The sequence below is a fragment of the Cyanistes caeruleus genome, chromosome 5, assembly GCF_971803275.1.
Source record: "Cyanistes caeruleus chromosome 5, bCyaCae1.hap1.1, whole genome shotgun sequence".
Lineage (NCBI taxonomy): Eukaryota > Metazoa > Chordata > Aves > Passeriformes > Paridae > Cyanistes > Cyanistes caeruleus.
The window spans coordinates 25,632,035-25,653,073 of record NC_141705.1 but is presented as its reverse complement, the minus strand read 5'-3'; the positions used below and the strand labels follow the sequence as shown (position 1 = coordinate 25,653,073).

The following is a 21,039-nucleotide window of genomic DNA, read 5'->3' as shown; positions in this document are numbered from 1 at the left end:
ATTTTATAGCACAACTGTGGCTTTAGAGAATTCTGCTATTAAAATTATAGAATTTAGAATTATAGAATTTTAGAATTAAAATAATTTAGATATGCTATAATTTTTTCCATTTGTCAGTCAAGGTTTAATAAAATAGTTTACTGAGTCTATCAAGCAATAACTATACTGAGGAAGTGGATATATGAACATATCTCTTGGTGAACCATTCTAACACTCAAATACTTGTTAGGTTGCTGCAGAAGAATATATTTGACATTATCAACAGTGATTTGTTCTGTTTTGCAAAGCAGACAGCTTGGACTTAGAGATACTCTCAAGTTTTATTAACAAGACCTAGACCACTCTTTACTGTTAAATTTTAATGGATTTCCAATGACAGGAGTGTAAGAAAATATTTTTTTCTATTGCCTCTTTTTTACATATGAAGAATTTTTTTTTTTTTTTTTTGCATTTTGGGAGGCCAAGAAACTGTTGAAACAGTATCAATATGTGCCTTACAATAAATGCCACGAGAAGGTTCTTGCTGTTCCTGACTCCAATTCTGCATCTTGTTGGGAAATACAATGTGGCAGTCATATGTAGGCTGGCCTGGCTTCTTGGGGTGATTTCATTCTCCTAATTGTGTATCTGCCACTCAGTGCTTTGCCATATCATTCAGACTTTTATCATTAGAATAAACAGATATGTTAGGGCCTCGTCACCGTTATAACTGTAACACAGAAACCTTTAAGAAGTTCTATCAATGTCTTTCATTTGTTTCAGAGGACCATCCAAAACAGAAATTGTAATAGACAACGACCAAATGCAGGACCAAAAATGGCTGAATCTGCACTCAGACTGGAAGAATAAAAATGCATCCACTTTACATGCACTTCTAGTGAATGGGTAAGTAGCAGGTGAAAAAAGAACAATTTCACTGCTGTGGGTGGTCACTTATCACTGCAGGATGACAAACTCTTTGGTAAGCTCTTTTTATCCATGTTGTCTGTGTATAAATCCCAGCACATACTCATGTAAGTTGTTAAGATACAGTCTACAATTATTTTAGTGTCTACAGCCACTGCAGTCTCTTTTGAGACTATTTTGTGAATCCTCAGGAGCCCTTTCTGGTAGAATAAGAGCATTTGAGTGATACAGAGGTATCCCTCCATCACTCTCCAGGTGCCCTTGAAGCACCTGGATCAAACACCTTCGTTAAATCTCTGCTGAGCAAGAAAGTCCAACAAGTAGTATGTAGCAAAATCTGCAGTGACATCTTACATCCTCTGCAGCCTGTGTAGTCTGGATTCATTAATTTGGAGCAACCACAGCTTCTTCAGTTTAGTTCAGTAGGTTTCCTTAGCTCTGGCTTCAGATGATTCCTTTTAATTAACCCAAGTAAAGAGGCAGTTACTAATGAGAAGCCAGGATCTCATGGTTGAGACATTCAAAGTGTGACTTTGAAGAGCCAGTGAACTAGAAACCCAGGGCAAAACTGGGAGAGCCACCTATTCCCCATTGGCAACTGCATTCTTCAAAAAGCAGATTCATGGTTTCCCTATTCTCTTTGAAATGCCCAGGAGCTTTCAGAATATCCTTCTTCCATAGAAAATCCTTCTGTTTCACAAGAAAAGGTTGTCTTGAGTAACTGCAGAGATAGAATATGTATGAAGACAAAAATATAAGGAAGAAATCCACTTTTCTTTTGCTTGGCTCCATTATTTTATATAAAGTTTCACCTAGTGGCAGAATACTAAAAAGATTGTGCCTGCAAGGACCTAAGTTTGCTTTCTTACATCTCAATTTTGTACCTGTTTTGTTTTACATTAGTATTTTCCCCATCCTTTAAGTTAATTTATAGTTCCTCATCTAGAAGGGCCATTACTGAACAGTGCCTGATACTTGAAAGTTGTCTTTTTAACTCTTTGATTTTCCTTTTTCACTGTCTTTTTCCTCTAGCCTAACAGTATCTAAATGCTTTTCTCCAGAGTAATACAAGAATAAACACCTTGGGTTGTGACCAGATGCAAAGGTACAATCATATTCTGTTCAGTCACTAAAGTGCAAAGCAGAAATTTCAAGGTACTTTTTGACATTTTTGAAAGATGTCTGCTAGGAAACTTATGAAGTAATGGATCTGGAGCCTCTGAGTTACAAATTCTAGTCTCAAAAATTTTAGTTTTGCCCAAAGTGCAAGTTAAAGGAGGGAAAGCATCAGTAATGAGGTTTATTGTTAAACATAATTGCATAAATGAAAGTTACATGTAGGAAACAGATGTTTCAGTCCCCATGAATTCAGAAGATGGGTTAACAAGAAGTGAGAAGCTAAGGGGGAAGGGTGCATGAAGGGTGAGGCTGAATACACCTGAGCCCTGCAATCTAGGTGTATTCATCTGGATCAGCTGCAGCATGGAAAAGGTTTGTGCTGTGGAGTATGTTGTATTTTTAATGGAGTTGCCAGGCTTCTGGATTAATGGGAGCTTGGCCAAGAACTAACAAATACACCACTAAATCATTAAGTTTTGATAGGAGGGAATGCCACAGTGCAGGCAATGCACACATAAAAGCTTAAAGTTTTCTCTTTAGAGCTGGCTGTATGGTAAGTCAAAGAAACAAGTGTAAAACATGAGCATGGCTGGTCTCAGTTATATTCCATATATTTTCTTCCCCTGTCAAAATTGTGCACAAAATTTGATTTCCTGAAACTGTTTGCCTATCTCTACTATCTCTAGAAAAATAATTTTATGACCTGGGTTTTCAGGAAGAGAAAAAGATTGAATTTCATGGTTTATGAATGATGTATATGCAATGTAAGGGACAAAGATTTGGTTAAATTCCAGATTCAAGGTAATCTGATGGGCTGGCTGACACTGATGTTTTGCCCACATTAGTATCTATGACATGTAATGCAGCCTCTTTTTAGGCGGTTGCAGTTTTAAAGACACTTCCTACCTGCTGGGATTAAAGTCTGCAAAGAATTACCTGGCAAAGAAATCACCTGTGTATCCAGTCCAGTGTAGCTCTGCACCTGCCTCAGAAAAGCATGTACACAGTAGGAATAAAAAAATTGTGGAAGTAAAAAGGTAGTCAACTAGCTGTGCAACAGTGCCTGCTGATTTAACTGTGATTTCTCCTCCCTTGACAAAAAAAAAAAAAAATTAAAAAATCAATTCTTCCCTCTCTTATCTGAAGATTTTCAACAGAAAGTTTTTGTTGTTCTAATAGTTACTTATGCAGAATTTGTGGATTCTTTTAAAATAGCTAAACTCTTAGGGCATGAAAGATCATCTGTTATCAAAGGCATTTCAAAGAAAATCCTGTCCTTTGACTGTAAGGAGAAGGAGACTGGCAATCTGCTTTCAGGTGCTGTAAATAAGAACTTGACAGACTGTGCATCCCAGCTGACCTCAGAGCTGGATCCATGCCCAGGAACAAGGTAGTCTGCAAAATATGTAACACCTACTCATGATAATTATTGTAAAGCTGAACTAATATTTTGAATTATCTTCAGGCAGATGCTGGAAGCCATGGATGATCTGGCATAGGAAGCTCCTTGAGTTTCTTTTTGCAGTTTGAGGGAATTTTTAACAGCTGGATTACAACAATGAATACAATACCTGTGCTGATTTTCAAATTACCAAAATTAATCAATTAATGACATTTCCACCATGTTTTGTTTCAATATTTAGGCAGACGTGCCAAAGCAGAAGCAAAGTTGCTCTCTTTTGCACTAAAGAAGGTAAGAGAGAAGTGCTTATAAAATAGATATTTTTCAAAATGTGTTAAATCACTTTAAAAAATGCAGATGTTTAGTGTGGATTCATTCTAAAATTTTTACTAGACTTCTGCAACATCCAATTTTGCAGTGGGTTTATTTTTCCCTACTCAGTTTCACCAGCTTTTCTTACATTTTGACTCGGATGCTGTGTGTTAAGGTAGCCCATTCCTGATACCACAAACGGAATTTTGTCAGCAGTTAGGTTCCAAAAAGTAATTTGATAAGACTTCCTGCTGAAAATATCCTTAACCAGCAGAGTGGTTAGCAGATTATCTGCCTGGGAGCTGAAGCTGTGATCCGTTTGTTAAGTTCAAGGGGACAGAAGAACCTGAATTAGAAAGTTAGGGACCAAGTTTGTTGGCACAGCAGGTTGTGCAATTTTAAGTGGTTTGAAAATGCAGAAATTCTTCATCAGTGATGAAACCATGTCTGGCAGACAAGGAGAGCTTTCCTGAAAAACACTTGAACTATGAAGTAGCTTGAGTCAGGGAAAAGGAATTACAAGACAGGAGCTAAATGTGGGAAACTAATCAAAACATTTGCTACTCTTCAAAGAAAGGAGAAAGCTCAAAAGAGCTTTCAAAAAGCTTATTGAAGGTATTTTGTTCTGACATATGTTGCTTACTCTATGAAGTTAAATGGACACAGTAAGAATTCCAAGGTACAAATAACCATTGCTCCAGTTTATTTCTTCACTAAATTCCCAGATACGTGCAATGGCAGCATATCCTCCCTTGGGACTAGTTGTAGAAACCGATGGTGTTCTTTAGTTCTCTAAGTTAGACTGAGTATAAACAGGATAAATAACAAGCCTGCCATCTTTCAAATTTAGAAAATAAAGTGAAACAAAACTGAAGGATTATTTTAGAGTAGTAACTGGCAGGTGGTAATCTGGTGCAATTTCTAGTGGAAATAGCTTGTAAAATACAATGGATAAAGTACTAGAATGTCTTCAGATCTTTAAATATTCTCCCTTAGTAATTTCTGCGGGCAAAGTAAGTTTTCTGCTGTGTAGCTGAGTAAACAGCATGACATTAACCTCACACCTGACTTAAGAAAAATCTTATTATTGCTGAGCAGATCTTCCAGAGGCAATTCTTCTGGATAATACGAAGTAGGCCTAACGTTGATAGCTAGAAGGAAAAAGACATGGGGAAACCTCCTGAGTAAAAGGAAGTCAAGATTCCAAACACGGCTGAGTTAATGCTTCAGGCTGATCCAAGCAGAATTAATAACCGGAGAGCAAATCCTTTGATCCAAAGGAGTGCAAAAAGCAGTGTTTGATAGCGATTGCCCCATTTGCGGCGGCGTTTAGCGTACCTCCCCGAGTGCTAACCCCACGCTGTGCCCAGCTGTCCCGCCCGAGGTGCGCTTTGCGCTGCCGACTGACGCGCTGCTCTTCCCGCAGACTGCGGCCGCCGCCCCGCTGCCCGCATGAGCAAGAGGATCCTCGGCGGCAGGACCAGCCGGCCGGGCCGCTGGCCCTGGCAGTGCTCCCTGCAGAGCGAGCCCAGCGGACACATCTGCGGCTGCGTTCTCATCGCCAAGAGATGGGTCCTGACAGTAGCGCACTGCTTTGAAGGGTGAGAGGGCTCACGCATTTTATTGTTCATATGAGCTTGCAGGTGTGAATGACCAAGTCCTTCCCCCTTTACCAAACGCACGGGGCGTAGGTGAAGGCCTTTGCAGAATGGCCGATCACAGAGTTTTAGGTTTTAGGAGACTAAAAAAGAAAGTGAAAAGGTACAAACCGGCATCAGGTTAGGTTTTCCCGTGTTTCATTATTCATTGCGGGCATTCAGCTGAAGAAAGCTAAATTAAGGTGCCCTGACTTTCAGCAGGAAACAGGAAAAAAAAAAAAAAGAAGACCAAAGCACTAATTCTATAGCTGTCATACAATTGCCACAGGTTTAAAAATCATCCTCTATATGTGGATATATAATATACCAGCATAGAAAAGACCCTGAGAAGATGCCGTGGCTACTGGTAAAAAGAAAAACTGAGTATTCACTCACAGTGCAAATGACATACTGAACTCTTTAATTTGAAGCCTTTTCTTTTTATACAGTCCACCTTTTTATTAAGACTGCAATCATGAACAAGTCAGTATTAACAACTAAGTGCCTCCTGGTATCGGAGGCAGTGGTGGAGGGACAGTCTGGGGTGCAGAGTATGTTTACATGTCTTAGCAATTGTTTTGATCACTGCCAGCTTTTTGGTGCAAACTGATATTTCTTTTTGAGGAAACACAGATTTCATAGGGAGGTTTATTATCTCATTTCTTTTGTCTTGTACCAAAGTTTTAAAATTGTGTTTCTAAAGAAAATTTAAACAAGCGTTTTCTGCTATAGTTAGCAGGTACTTCTCTGACATACAGTTGCTTAATCCTGCTTTAAACTGGTGTTTGCTCACTGGATATTATTTTAAACTGGACTAAACTTTGTGTTTAAGCCAGCAGAAATTCTACGTTAAGCAAGATTCTCTTGAACTGATATTTCTTTATAGTGTCAGTCATTCCCTTTTTCAGTAAAAATTTACATTTTGTCTTTGTATTTCTGAAAAACTTGAGTTCTTTTGTATTTTTCCTTCTAAACTAACAGTGTAATAAACCCGTATAATACAAACAAGAATATTGTATTTTATCAGATTTTGGGTCCAGAAGGAATTTCACTTCTTTCTCCATGTATTTTTAAATATACTGCTGGAATATTTCCTATATATTGTGAAGTATATATTGGAAAAATATATATTGGTTGGAAGAACACTTTCTGTGATCTAAAATAAAGGGTGGAACAGAGGTTGATCCTTCAGCAATACTGGACTGCTATTGAGTTTCCTGGATAAGATTCATCTCATTACTGAAAGATAAGCAAAGCAGCTATCACATTATAAAGTAAAAATTCTCCCAGTTTTGTCAAATGCAGAAAAAGTGCCACTTCATTTTGGAGCTGTTGATTTACCTCTCATGTAGAGCTGCATAATATCCCTGTGAGCTCAGAGTATAACTTGATAAAGTTTCTTTCACATTTATATCCTAGAGACCTTAAAGTACTAAGATATTCTAGTCTAATAATTGATTGAGAAGTTATATGAACTTTTTTCTCTTCAGCCTTTCTGAATAGATTGGGGGGTTGTACCCAGAAGCCTGAAATCTTGAAATTCTTCATTTGTAAGAAGAACTTACTTTTGTAAGCTTAATATATCATCTGCAAGGCCATTCTTGATGTCACAGTTATTTTTTTTTTTTTTATATAAAGTATTAAAAAAGATTTCCCAAACCAAAAAAACCAGATAAGATAACAATATAAAGATATTTTGAAGTGCTCTGGTCCTTTATACAAAATGCTCCATTTTGTGAAACTCATGTGGAGTTTGGAATCCAAAGCATGAGGACCATATAAAAATAACATGAATAGCCATGGATACTTGTAGAGAGCTAGATTAGAAATTAAAAAAAAAAATAGAAAGAGCTGCATTAAACATCGTGTTGTTTGTGAGTTTTCTTATTATAGTCCCCAAAGTTTTGTCAAGATAATTTGGAAATACATTACATTAAAGCATCCAAAACCTTTAAAGATTTTTTTTTTTTTTACAGGTAGGTCAATGCATTCTGGCTGACTGCTTATTTCTCTAGGCAATGCTATTTTACAATGGTCATAACCACAACAGTGTATTAATATTCTCAGCACTTAATTTCTGTAGCTTTATGGAACAGCTCATGCATTGATCATGATGCTAAAATGATCATTATATTCTGAAAAGCCAGAATTTTCATCCAAGTCTTAAGATAAACGTAGTCTTGATTTAGCAACCGAATCTTTTTACAAATTACAATTACAATCCTGTTGAGCACTATGAAAGAGCTGAAATTTTGCATGCTTTTACTCATACTGCTTTGAATAAGCTTCAGTCCTGTCAAAGGTGCTTAGTTACATGGAGTTGTCTCTCAGCAGTTGTGAAGAATTGTGACTGTTTTGGAGAACTTTTAGCACCACAGACTAATCAGAAACTATGAAGTACCCATAGCATATCCTGTGACCAGTTAAGGTCAAGAGATTACAGCCTAGAAGCCTTTCATAAAATCTAGGCTTTTCTGATGTGTCTCAACAGGCAATAGTTGAGTGTTCCCCCTGTATCATATGTATCATTGCTTTGTGGTCTTCTATGTTTACCAAGAGTCTCAAAAAAATTTAAGAATCAAAGTAACCTTTGATCTTAGGCATAGAAAGTATACTTGGCACAGAGAGAATGCTGAATAAATAAGGGACTTTTCCCATGGCTATCATAAAATATTTAATTTACACAATAGAATTGCTTCTATGAGACTACTTACAGATTTCAGAGAGACTTTACTGCTGTCAGCAGCAGACTACTGAACAACATTCTTATCCCAGAAAAATTTGTATGTGCCCACCACTGAGAATGTGAGCAGCTAATGCTGGGAAGGATCCAAGGGATGACTCTGACAGCCGTTAATACAGCAACTAATACATAGTTACATATCTTGTGATTGAGTGAGCTTTAATGTGTGTGATTACAAGCAGGAGGGAAATGGAAAACATTGACTTCGGTTGCTTGGATGTTTGCTGTAATGAATAATGCATAAATATTTGTTTTCTTCTTGTAGTATTTGTATGCTTTGCTAAGTGCAGTGTGCAAAAAGGGAGAAAAAATATCTTGCATAATTTATCTTAAAAGAAAGACCTTGAATGAAATTTCACGGGTTTTTTTTCCCTTTTTTTTTCTTTTTTACAAAGGAGAGAAAATGCAGCTGTTTGGAAAGTAGTGCTTGGGATTAGCAATCTTGATCATCCATCAAGTTTCATGCAGACCCGACTGGTGAGGACCATCATCCTCCACCCACGCTACAACAGAGCAGTTGTAGACTATGATATCAGCATCGTGGAACTAGATGAGGACATCAACGAGACAAGCTATGTGAGACCTGTCTGCCTGCCCAGCAAAGACCAGCTGGTTCAGCCAGACACCTACTGCTACATCACAGGCTGGGGACATATGGGCAACAAAAGTAAGATGAATATTTCTATGACTTTTGAAAAACATGTGAGGCTTTTGCTGAGTCAATCAAATAAGTGATACTGTTACAAACTTTTATCCATTGATACTATTACTGGATCTTAGTAAATACTAGTGTAACTACTCTTGAAGGGATCAAGGTGTGACTATAGCCTAGCTTTTTCACAGAGCAGCCTCAATTTATGCTCCTCAATACTTAGACATACTTACTTACTTAGACACTGGCTTGATTTTTAAAAATGTTGAGAATCTGGAAACTTCTATCAAGAAAGTCCCCCACATCAGTTATGATTTACTTATCTAAGTTGCATTCAGAATGGTATTGCAAAGGTATCACATCAGCAGTGCTGGGGAAACACTTGTAGCTCAGTGAAAGCTGGAGGCACTAGAAGCACTGGCATACAGACTGGAGGAACCAGGGTTAAGATTCATTTTGTACTTGTGACATGATTTATTCCATAATTACAAGTGTTGTTTTTGTATCTCTCAACAGAACATTAGTGTATTTTCTTGTTTTGGGGCTGCCACAATCGTTGACAAGAACTGTTGTGTTACGTAAATCTTTGTTCAGGCAAAAAGATTCTGCATGAATAGTATGCAAATTAGCCTGGCCCAAACAACCCTAGTGCACTAGCCATTGTGTTTCTCCTTTTGCTATTATTATAATAATTAAATTGAACCCATGAATGGTAAGCTGTTTACTAGCATCTCTACCCATCTAAAAATATCTCTATATGATGTCAGGAAAAAAACTCCAACAGAATTTTTTTGCAGCACTGGTAAATGGAAAATGTTGTTCTGTTCTCTAATATGGTCAGTGTTGATTTTAAAGGTTTTATGCTAGGAAGCATCAAAAACCACCATGGCTGCATAGCATTTAATACTGCATACCCTAGGTTGAACAACTTTGATTAGAATTTGAGTTCAGTCAGTTGCTTAGACTAGGAAGAAGGCTTCTACTGTCTCTCAAACATATTACAGTAATTTCATTTTTAAGTTAAGTTTTACAGTAATTTTCATTTTTAATCATTTTTAAGTTCAAATTCTGATTTCCTGGTACATTCTGTAAGTCAAATTTACCCAAACATAACCAAAATGTCTGTGATTATTATGAAGTTTTACCATCACAGACACCAATAAATGGGGAGGTCCTGCCCTGGAACAATGAATCAAGCCTGTTGTCCACCTCTCTCACATTACTATTTTCCTGCCACTACTGCCCCCACCTTAGAAGTCACAAACTGCATCATGTCAAGGTGCGAATGCTCAATAAACAGCAAATGTCACAGCAGTCCCCATGTGCTTAGTCCTTCTCCAGAATGCAACACACAGTGCTCCTTACATTTAATACATATACAGAGAGCAGTATTTATAATGTATGCCAGTGGAAATGTTTGTCATACCTGATGGAGTCATAATAGGTAATTGTGAATTTGTGTATAGTAAACACTTAATTCTGTTTTTCAGTGCCCTTCAAGCTTCAGGAAGGAGAGGTTCGCATAATTTCCTTAGAACAATGCCAGTCATATTTTGACATGAAAATCATCACCAGCAGGATGCTGTGTGCTGGCTATGAATCTGGCACCGTGGACTCTTGCATGGTAGGATTCTCTGTAAGGATAAAGTGTCAGCAAAAAAACCTGCTATTCAAAATCAAATATGATGTTAATTAGGTGTAGCATACTTTACCTGTTCTAGAAATGACAACTGTCTACATACTTTAACCCAACTTTTATTATTACTATTATTGTTAATTTACTATTTATTCTTTTATTGTTACTATTATTGCTAATATTGGTGTAAAAAAACTTATCTTCACAATAATGAACTACTGCTTGAAGACTGTAGGGTTTATCTGTATTAGTTAAATTTTTTAATTGTATGAGCCTTTGGCAGGTAGTTTTTTGTACAAATGTAATGGGTAATAAATACTGGTAATGCCATGTGTGGCTACACAGTTCAGCAGAGCAGCTGATTTTTACAGCTGAGTTATTGCTAAAGGCAAACAATGTAGGAACTGTGAAACAGCTTTAACCATGAGTGCTGACCATGTAGATAATAGACTGTTTTTAACTTTCTTGTTGCAGGGTGACAGTGGAGGACCACTTGTATGTGAGCATACTGCAGGGCGCTGGACCTTGTTTGGTTTAACATCTTGGGGCTCAGTCTGCTTTTCCAAGGTTTTGGGACCTGGAGTTTACAGTAATGTGTCACATTTTATTGAGTGGATTGAAAGACAAATATACATCCACACCTTTCTGCTAAACTAACTCCAGATGGTAAGAATTGTGCTGACAGACTAAAGAGAAAAGGAATCCGCCCTTCAACGCTGAAGGTTTTGCAGTCCAGAAACTCTGTGAAAAGCAGTTTCAAGCTCTATCTATTCATGGTGTGGAGCTATGGAATATGCAGCGTATGTTACCGGTAAATCCTCTGCTCATGAATATACTTTGTGGTAGAATTAATAATCCTTTTGACTTTTCTTTTAACTGTGTTGTGGTGCTATTCCAAACACTGCAAAAAGCTTAAAAGAAAAGAATCAACCACCTTCTGCCTTTCAGCTATTAAAACTAAGCAGTAGCACAGACTAGAAAAACTTTTTAAAATAACCTATTTTAATACTATTAAATTAGTAGCACATGCATTTTCACTCCTTCCAATGAGGAAGGAACTTTGTGCATTCATATGGCACTACAGGACATACATTCAAAAGGACAGCTCTTGACAGGGCCATACCACATGCTGGAGGGTGTGGGTTTGTACATCCATGTGGCACAGGACACATCAAAGCACATGTGCAGGTCTCCAAAGGTGTTACCATATGCTCCTGTCGTGCCTCAGCTAATGCCTTTTGTCCCTCAGACTGGTTAATTTGAATGGGCATAATCCTGTACTGTCCTGATTCCATGGCTTCTGTTCCCAGAGCCAGAACCAGTAGGTCAAAAGACTCAACCAACCAGTGGAGGCACTGGAGACCAAAGCTTTTACTGTTCAGACTCTTTGGACAGCCTCTGGCACTTAACCTTCTGAAACTTCCAGTGTCCTGATGCATTTAGCAAACCTGTGCCCCACTGGCTTTCCTCCCGGCTTTGTATAATATGTTCAGCAACTGATGCACTGACCATCTCCAGCCCTCTGAAAATGTAAGAGGGTTGGCTATACCACTGCAATGGTTTCCCCTCCTAGAGTCAGCTAGCTTGGACATCTTGTGAGAGACAGAAAATGCAGATTTAAAATGAAAAAGATGCAGAGTGGGCACTGTCTCAAATATCGGGGAACTGGTTAATTGTTATAGGTCTCTTCTTGTACCTTGCATTTAAAGTTTAATTTTGACTAGCAAGATAAAATGGGAAAAAGAAAAAAAGCAGAAAGAAAATGAGTGATAGAAGGTTTGGGATTCCAGCTTCTGTTCAAGTGAGTTTTAGAAATAGAAGAAGCAAAGTACAACAGCTTCACCAGCAAAGGCTGAAGTAGCTCAGCTCAGGTGCTTGGTAGCCAGATGCGGAGTGCTTTGTGCAGTAGTAAGACAATATGCCTTAAGTCCAAGAGAATCTGGTTGGAAAAGATTATGATAAAAAACAGGAGGATGGCACCTTTTTATGGTGGCTAGAGGGAAAGTGTGTCCTATGAACCGTTGTAGATGATGTCCTGCATAGCTATCAGCTTTTAGGAGGCCAGAACAGGACGAGTCAGGAATCTGAGGATTACAGGAAAAATTCCACTGGGGAACAATGCATTTAAAATTTGTGTTTTCAGTGCTGTGCATAGGCCCCTGTGCATGCAGGCTACGGCACATCATAATCCTCTCTGCTACCTCTGGCATGGCCCCATGACAGCATGGCAGGGCCACGTCAATAGCATGACTGCCACATGTGGAAACGTGCATTGAAAGACCTAACACATGGACATTTCAGGTACTACTAATCATGTTGCAACTCATCTACATAGACCTATTGCTTTCATGAAGGTTTATCTCTTATCTCTGTATCTTCTCCTTAAGTATCACTAACATTAGAACATTAGTCACACTAGACTGCACTGTAGACATGAATATTAATAAATACTCAATATTTATGTTACAGATTCTGAAACTATTTAAGTGATTATTGAATCACTGTTTCATGCTCAGAAAAAAACTCTTTGAGGCTTTGCTAGGTTTGATTGTTGTTTTTTTTTACTTTTAATATCTTAAGGGTATGACACTTAAATACTCTTCCCCCAGCTATAAATGAGAGAAAGCAGCTCTGCCAGTGTTTATCTAGTCCAAGTAGATTACAGCTGAAGCAGGTTATTGATGCTCTTGCCTTAAGGATATGGAGGCTGGAGCTCTCACTCCTCAGCCTCTCACTTCCAGCTTTCCTCTGGGGCTGGGATCTCTGCAGCTGTAGGGCAGAAAAGCTCAGAGTCCTGGAGCTGGTTATCAAGAGTACCCCGAGGAGGTGGTCCAGCGGTTGTTAGAGCCAGCTGGCTGGTGTCAGACAGGTTCTGGCCAGGTCTGTTTTCCAAAGAGGTGCTGCTGCAGAATGAGTAACCCAGCCTGGCTTATCTCCACTAGATACTGTGGTTAGCAGCTTTGAATTTTGTAAAGCACCAGAGCATGTAAAATCATTCATGTAGATACTAGCATTACCAAATGATAACATGTAACTACATGTGTAATGACACATGTAATTACACAAATTAATTAATTAATTTAATTAGGCATTTGGCCTACCACCAGTTTCCAAGCAGTGGAAATGAGGAAGAGTGTTTCTTAAACACAAGGTCCAGCCCCATCCTATATGACATCAGTCCGAAGAAATTCCAGGCCGAACCCCATCCCAGATGGCTTTAGGAGGGAGCACTTGGGTCTCACCCTTTGCCACAACTGTGTCTGACACAACATTCCATGTAAAGAGGAAATTTGTAATTTTATAAATGTATTTTTATACTGGTTTTTTATGTATGCACAGGAAATAGGCAAACATGTTCCTCCTTCCACTGTATCAAGCTTTTTCCTGTGTGCTGACATAATGGCTATGATCACAGTTATGCTGTTTGTCTCACAGGTGTAGTGTCACTGTAAGGTAACATTTGTTGGTTTTGCTTCTACCACAGCTGTATCTCCAAATGTAAGCAATGCCACTCAGTCAAGCCAACGTGTTTCTTTCTAGTTGTACTAATAAAAATTTACAATCGTTTTCAAAATAACTTCTCTGTTGTCTCTGAAAAATGTTCTCTGTCTCTGAAAATGTGTTTTAATCTTTAGAGAGACTAAATGATAATATGGAGGTATTAAGTTATAACTTTAGCAATAATGCCTAAAAACAGCCTTCAAGAGACAGTTTTAAATCCTTAGCTACTTTTTTTTAGCAGCCCTATTAGAACTGCAATACTTGCGGAGATTCTGACCCTACTACCACTGTACAACTTTTAGTTTCTTCTGTGTGTATGCTTCCAATACAGAACATTACCATGAATACTGCTGCCAGCAACTACTCTGGACTTTGAAATCTGAAAGACTAAAGCTGCAATCAAATCTGCAATCTGAAGATATTTTGTTCTATACTTTTCCTCTGGAATGCAATTAAATAACAAATCTCTTTTTACCTTGCACACAAAATTTCAACAATATGTACACATGCTGAAATCAAAATACTAAGCAGACAGAAGCTTAAAACAGTTAAAATTTACCCTTCTGCTGCAATAAGGAAGCCAGGACCATGAGGGCAAGAGTAATATAACCAGAGTAAAACAGGAACAAATAATAAAAAACTCACACTGAAATTCAGCTATGGGAACACTGTTAAGACAGTCACATTCAGAAGTTGCCCATTAGCCTCGGCCAAGAGCCAGGGCTGGTGGGAGCAGTGGGTTCTCTGTTAACTGGTCCTCAGCCAGTCCTCAGCCTTGTGCTTCGGCCAGTGGGGCTGTGGAAAAAACAGCTCAGGCTAAACATCAGCTCAAACTGTGCTCCAGGTACAGACCAAAGCTCACTGTGCTGCCAAAATACTTAGCAAAGGCTGTGGCTGACTGCTACCTGCAAATGTTTAGTACAGGTGTGGTTGCTGTGAAAGAAAAAAAAAAATAAAACATGTACTTTCTTTTGTAAATCAAATATTGCACATCAAAATCCAGTTAAGGCTGTTCTGGAGGTAGCTACAAAGTTTGGGGCTGTTGAAGGTGGTTATTTTGCTTTGTTTTAAAATTAAAGAAGTTTAAATGCTGTGCTTCGTTTCATGACGTGGAAGGCACCTGTGAGAAGCTCTTAAAAGGTTATTTCGAAATGGAAGTGTCAGATCATGCTGTGCCTAAGTGCAGGAGTGCAGAAGCAAGCAGGTGATTGCGATGTTTTCAGTGCTAAGAAACAAAATAAAGGGAACGTTAAACAGTTGAGAAGCACAGGGAGTGCAATTTGTTACCACCCTTCATTTGGCACTACTTTAGTTATGGCCAATTAACTTTTTGAAGCTTTTATTAAAGACTCACTACCCTCATCTCCCCTTCAGTAGAAGACAGCAAGCACTCACAGCAAATGCCCTCAGGTATTTCTGCTGTTTGTCCACCACAAAAAATAAACAAATCCAACCCCAAAACCACAATACCAAAAAAACTAACAGTCAAATAAAAAACCAAAACAACCAAACCCCAAAGCAAGCTTCACCCAACAGATAATTTAGATTATCACCCAGACTACTTGTTGAAATCCTCTAATAAAACACAACATGTAGAGGACAATTTTAAGCAATAGGTAGTACCAATATGCAATACACACATACACACACACGTGTTATTTTGCACCACTTCAAGTAGCACAAAAGCACTTACAATCTCAGCAGAGAGGAACAGCATCCTGAAAGCCTCACCACACTGATTTGTGAGTAATGGAGTGATGAGGCTTGTAAAGAATCACATAATAGCAATTTAAATGTCCCAGAGGCATCATGCAGCTGATCTTGGGTCTAACAGATGACTCTCACCCATGCTTCCTCACGCAGTTATTTTGATGCCATGGCTTAGTCAGAAGGTTTTGGAAGATCTTATTCTGAATACTTACGGCTTTTGTATGAAAAAAAATGCAAACTAAATTATCATCTACCTGTCAAATCTGCTTGTAGGTTCTGCTTCTGAAGCAGAGGCAAGAAGAGGGCAGGTCAGAGGCTGGTGTTGTCCCCAAACTCTTTTTCACAGTAACAGGCAGGGACACAGCTGAGGCCTACACTCCCTCAGGTTACTGGAAGTGCTGGAGCTCCTCCATGGAAGTTCAGCATAACTCAGGCATAGAGTTAGAGACTTGTAGAACGTGGACCAATCTCCTCTCAGTGGCCACAAGTACAGAGAGGCCGTGGATTTAAAGTGTAGAAAAAACATTCAGGTCAGGTAATGTAAACAAAAACAATATTTGACTTTGAGGGCCGGAAAGTACTGCCTATTTCTCTGGAGCTCTTTACAGCAGGATAACATCCACTAGGGAAGGACAAGGGTAGAGCTCAGCCTGCCTTGAGTCTGTGGAGCAATATAGATGATTTCACTCCATCCCAGTAACTCTGTTTCTATATGACTCTGCCTTGGTACCATCTTGTCCCCCTGCACAACCTGCTGACTGTTTTGCAACCTTGCAGTGCCCATTTCTCGTCTAGAAAGCTGAGATGTTTCACTTGGGAAATCTGGAGTATGCTCATGGCAAGGTGCCTCCACACAGCAAGAATGATGTTCGAGACAAACATCTGAAAAAGTAACTCAGATCAACATGATCTCTTGGAATTTGAATGTGTGCCATCACTTCAAAGATCTCCACTAACTTTATGTTAGAACTTACCAAAAACATTTTGTCATTTTAAAAAAAAGGAATTCAGAAATGGCAGTGATCACTTTCTCCTTCTACTACTTTTCTTCTACAGGCTAAACAAAAAGTGTATTTTCTCTTTTTCTCGTCACCAACACTACGGTTAGAGTCAGCCCTAATTACATTCTACCTTTTGAACACAGAGCTGTTTTAAACATTTGGTAACATGTGGTGACCAGCATTTGAATGAACTCAGGATGCCCTCAATATCTACCCTGTGTAGGAGCAGCTGTCCAGACCTCACAGCGTTTGTTTAAATTCTTTTAGAGATCTTAAAAGATGAGGAATATGTAATGTTGATCATTAACGTGGAAAGCTCATGGTTCAATTAAAAAGCACAGCCCTTGCCTGAAACATGGTGCCTAAAAACACACAAATCTTGGCAATTTGAGAGCAAAACCTTTTAGAAAGTAACAAAACCAAAAAGTGGGCTCAGCACTAATAATTCATTAGCAGCTACAGTTTGAGGAAACTGTTTATTTCAACAGGTGCTAGTGAACACAAACAGATTTCCTAAATTCTTCTCTAAATTATCCATGTAACATTTGGGAAGGGAAGTAAAAAGGAGGCAATATTTTAGAGAGTCTGGAATCTAGAAGCTTCCACATGCACCTCAGCCACTTTTTGTGCAGCGTGTGAGGAGTGGGAAACTGGCAATGGACAGGACTCATCTATCTTGGAGACAGATGAGCAACAGCCCTCAAATGTGAGACATGCTATGCATTATTCCTTCTTCTGAGCAGCCTTTAGAGACACTTAAGCTGACTATCATAAAAGCCTGGAGGAATGTAAAAACACCTGAGAGTGAAGAAGAGTGATGGTATCAGCTAGAAGCTGCTATTTGTAAGGGAAGACCTGAAGACAGACTGGAGCTCCTCACTGCTGCTGGCAGACAATTTTTCAGTACAGGCATGAGGTAGTTTAGAGAAAAGACAGCCAGCCAACATCTGAATTGAGTGAGGTGGGAAAGAAGTCCATTTGGTGGCAGAGAACATGAAATGGCACATGGAGTCAAAATGGAGTGACACAGCAGGAGGATGAACTGTCATGGAAAACAAAAGGCTGCACTTAGGATTTGCTCTTTATGTGAGGAGGAAGGCGAGGGAGACACATTACATGTGTCTCATTTGGGCTTCTCTCTTATGGTTAAAATGGTGTTTGTCCATCAATGAGATAGCCCATGCAATAGCCTGGTGAACAAACTGGACCACAGTTGTTACATAAATTACTGTCTACACACACTACAACAAGTAATAAAAATTCTTGAAAGAAGCCAGCCAGTAACACCACATCCCAACCATGCTGCTTACTTCATACTTCAGCATGTGGTGAATCCCAGGCCATGCTAAGGTTCTAGGGCAGCAGTGTAAGGGAGCAGGCTGACTTAGCTGAACTGGATTCTGCAAATCCACATTCATGCTATGTGTCCATAACACCACGAGATGTTACGCAATGTTGAATAGAAGAAATAAGCAGTATGCAAAGTCTACTGTGTGAAGAAATATAAAAAGTAATACACACATTCAGACCTTGAACATCTTAATAAATTATGAATAAGTCTTATAAACAAAAAGTCTTTTAAGGAAATGTGTTCATCATCTACCTAGGCTGAAGAAAACAAAACCACAGCATGGCAAAAATCAGCAGTTATTACTTCTGTGTTTAACCAGCTAGCATTCCAACTTTGTAAAATACAGCAAAACATCTTCTTCACACAAAACAGAACTCAAAACTGCTTTGTGTGCTAGAGAGACAGCACTGCTGCCCTTTTCAGAAGTACACACAGAGACTTTGGGACATGAACTATTACCACCAAATGTAACTGTATTAGTTTTCTTTGATAAATTCAGTCTTTTCAGAGTTCAAGACACTTGTTCTCCCAGACTCATCCTGAATGTCTGGTAAGAAGGAGGTATTCTTCACTAACCCATCTCTTGAACAGGTCTGAAAAGGTGTTTTAGATGCTGGCAAAACACTGTCAGTGCTGTCTTCCTCTGATACAGCACCTGCAGCTGAGCTGTAAGGAGCAGAAGTAGGTTGGAGCTCCACTCTATCATTCACATTGCACTCATATTTCCATCTCTTAATTGCTTTCCTCTGCTCCTCGGGGGACAGTCTCACAAGGCACTTGGCTCTCAACACCGGAGATGGAAACAATGTTCCTTGGAGAACTCTTATCAAATATCTACAAAATAAACACAGTTATAAATAAGCTGCTTAAAAGAAACCCAAAACTATTCCCAGTGACCAAAGGAAACCAAACACCATTCAAGTAACCCTGAAGCCTAGTTCCTGGACTGGAAACTAGATGAACCTTAAGGTCTCTTCCAACCCAGGCCATTCTATGATTCTGTGATGTTAGAACTGACTTAACTGGCAACATCGGTTGGATTTAATCACAGATTTTTGCAGTGAATTTTTCAGAATTCAACAGGGCATCCAGAATCTGTTCCTCTATAAGACAACTCCATTAAGCCCTCCAGTGAAAGCCCCAATCTCACTCCCTCATGCTAGAATCTGCAGAGGACACCCTGGTTTCACGATGCCCCCGAGTGGAGGCTTTTCAGCACCATACAAAGGATCATATCAGAAATAAACATGGAAAAAAACATACATGTGACAGCAGTAGTACCATAATAGGCACTTCTGCTTCAAACCACTTCAGTAGAAAAGCTGAAATTAGCCACAACAGTTATAAATCTTCTAAGATATTGACACAGGGAGAGTACATATAGCTTAAAGGAATTCCTAAATCGTTTGCCTTTAATTCACCATGAAAACCACTGTCTTCTTCAAGATTGAACAGCCACATATCAGAAGTAGTCACCAAGCCGAAACACTCATCCTACCTTGGCTCTCTACAGCCCTACCAAGGTCCCAGAACAGCCTTTATCTATTAATTTGTCATGTAGGGGAGATTTACTGTGTGTGAAAGAAAAGGCTCTACTGTAACCACCTGAACCAAAGCTGAGAGCAGGGATGGAAAACGAAAAGGCCATGTGTTTCTTGCACCTCACAGTTTGTCATTCTGCTGAAGTGTGAACCAAAGCCATCAGTCAGATCAGATCAGTCATGATCCCCAGTGAGTGTAGTAAAACTCTTGATGACATGCTTAAGACACAGATCAGACATGTTCAAACAGGGCTTAATACTTGGTGGCCATTGCAGGCATCTACAGACATGGCTCTTGCCAGCTTTCCTGCTGGCAGGACTGATAACTTCTGCAGCCTGTACTACAGCACTTCATCCAGAAAGTGTGGTCAGATTGTGTCTAATGATGTAAAATTACATCAGGTGAGCAGGAAACAGCACTTACTCTCCTCAACTCTTTTCAGTATCTGTCTGTGCAATTCAATTTTAAGTCTCATTCTTTCTGAAATGATGGAAGAAAAAGACATAACACAGAAGAATTAATAACTATAGCACTGGAGGCACTTCACTAGTAGGCTACAGTGTTCATGCTCAGCCAGTGAAATGAAGATAGCTGTGGCTACTAAAAAAAGCTAAACAGAGGGTTTGATGAAGTCTCTTTTACTGGTTTTTACATGGTTTGTTTTGCTCTGCTGGCTGGCTCAGGTGTCTCCCTGCTCAGCATAGCATGCTGGAGTCTTTCACCTCCATCTAATCCTACTGCCCTCCAGGATGAATGAATTATTGAACTTGAACTTCAGTGAGACAAAAAATGTCAAGACCTCTTGTGAATCCAGTCAGCCCATTTCCACCCCCCAAACTAGCCAATGCATTCTTCATTTTAAATACTCTTGTACATATTCATGACATAAATTTCAAACAGAAAATCATTCCACAAACTAACACAGATTAAGTATTTCTTTGTCTGCACATAGTACATGTCTGACCTCGATCACTAATTTAACTGATTTGTACATAAATTCAAAAGAAATTTTTTATTAATGACATTTGCTTGGAGAATTAAATGGCACTAAAAAGTTGTCCTCACATGTCTTCCACATGTAGGTCTAGTAGAGTCATGAAATTAACATTTTTATTGGGGGATGCTGGGGGGAAAGACCTCTAGCTAGAAATTTATAATATCACTGACTCACAGAAAACTAATTTAGGTAACAGCAGCAATCTACAATTATAAAACAGAAACTCACCTGGGTAGCAGAGCAATGCAAGTAGTCAGGAGGCAAACTAAGTAAAACACTGGGTCTGTCATGTGCTTTTCCATGATCCAGTAAAAATCTGATCGTGGGTTGTGGGTTTTGCAGGTTGCTCCAACAGCCAGAGTGAACACAAAGTAGAACAGGATGCTGCCAACTATAACTACTGTATGTATGTACGTCTACAGTTCAGAAATGGAAAGAAATAAGATTTAAGCTGTAAAACAGAAAGACTGTTACATCTGTATTTGCATGAACATGGACACTTCCTCCATGGGCAGCTGTTGAATGTAACA

General features: G+C 39.0%; 2 protein-coding genes across 4 annotated transcripts in view; one reads left to right on the top strand and one right to left on the bottom strand.

Moving 5' to 3' along the window:
* The window catches only part of CORIN (corin, serine peptidase), a 115,261-nt gene extending 101,277 nt beyond the window's left edge, over positions 1-13,984 (top strand). For all 3 annotated transcript variants that reach the window (XM_086890423.1, XM_086890421.1, XM_086890422.1), the window contains exons 17-22: positions 763-885; positions 3,669-3,718; positions 5,166-5,340; positions 8,515-8,786; positions 10,262-10,395; positions 10,882-13,984. In XM_086890423.1, the coding sequence (XP_086746549.1) occupies positions 763-885; positions 3,669-3,718; positions 5,166-5,340; positions 8,515-8,786; positions 10,262-10,395; positions 10,882-11,064 (937 nt within the window). In that variant the 3' untranslated portion in view covers positions 11,065-13,984. The remainder of the gene's footprint in view (positions 1-762; positions 886-3,668; positions 3,719-5,165; positions 5,341-8,514; positions 8,787-10,261; positions 10,396-10,881) is intronic.
* A 4,157-nt stretch (positions 13,985-18,141) lies between these two features.
* Positions 18,142-21,039, bottom strand: part of ATP10D (ATPase phospholipid transporting 10D (putative)) — a 40,583-nt gene continuing 37,685 nt past the window's right edge. The window contains 3 exon segments of the mRNA XM_023925265.2: positions 18,142-18,467; positions 18,469-18,804; positions 20,738-20,925. Of these exon segments, the coding sequence (XP_023781033.2) occupies positions 18,290-18,467; positions 18,469-18,804; positions 20,738-20,925 (702 nt within the window). The 3' untranslated portion in view covers positions 18,142-18,289.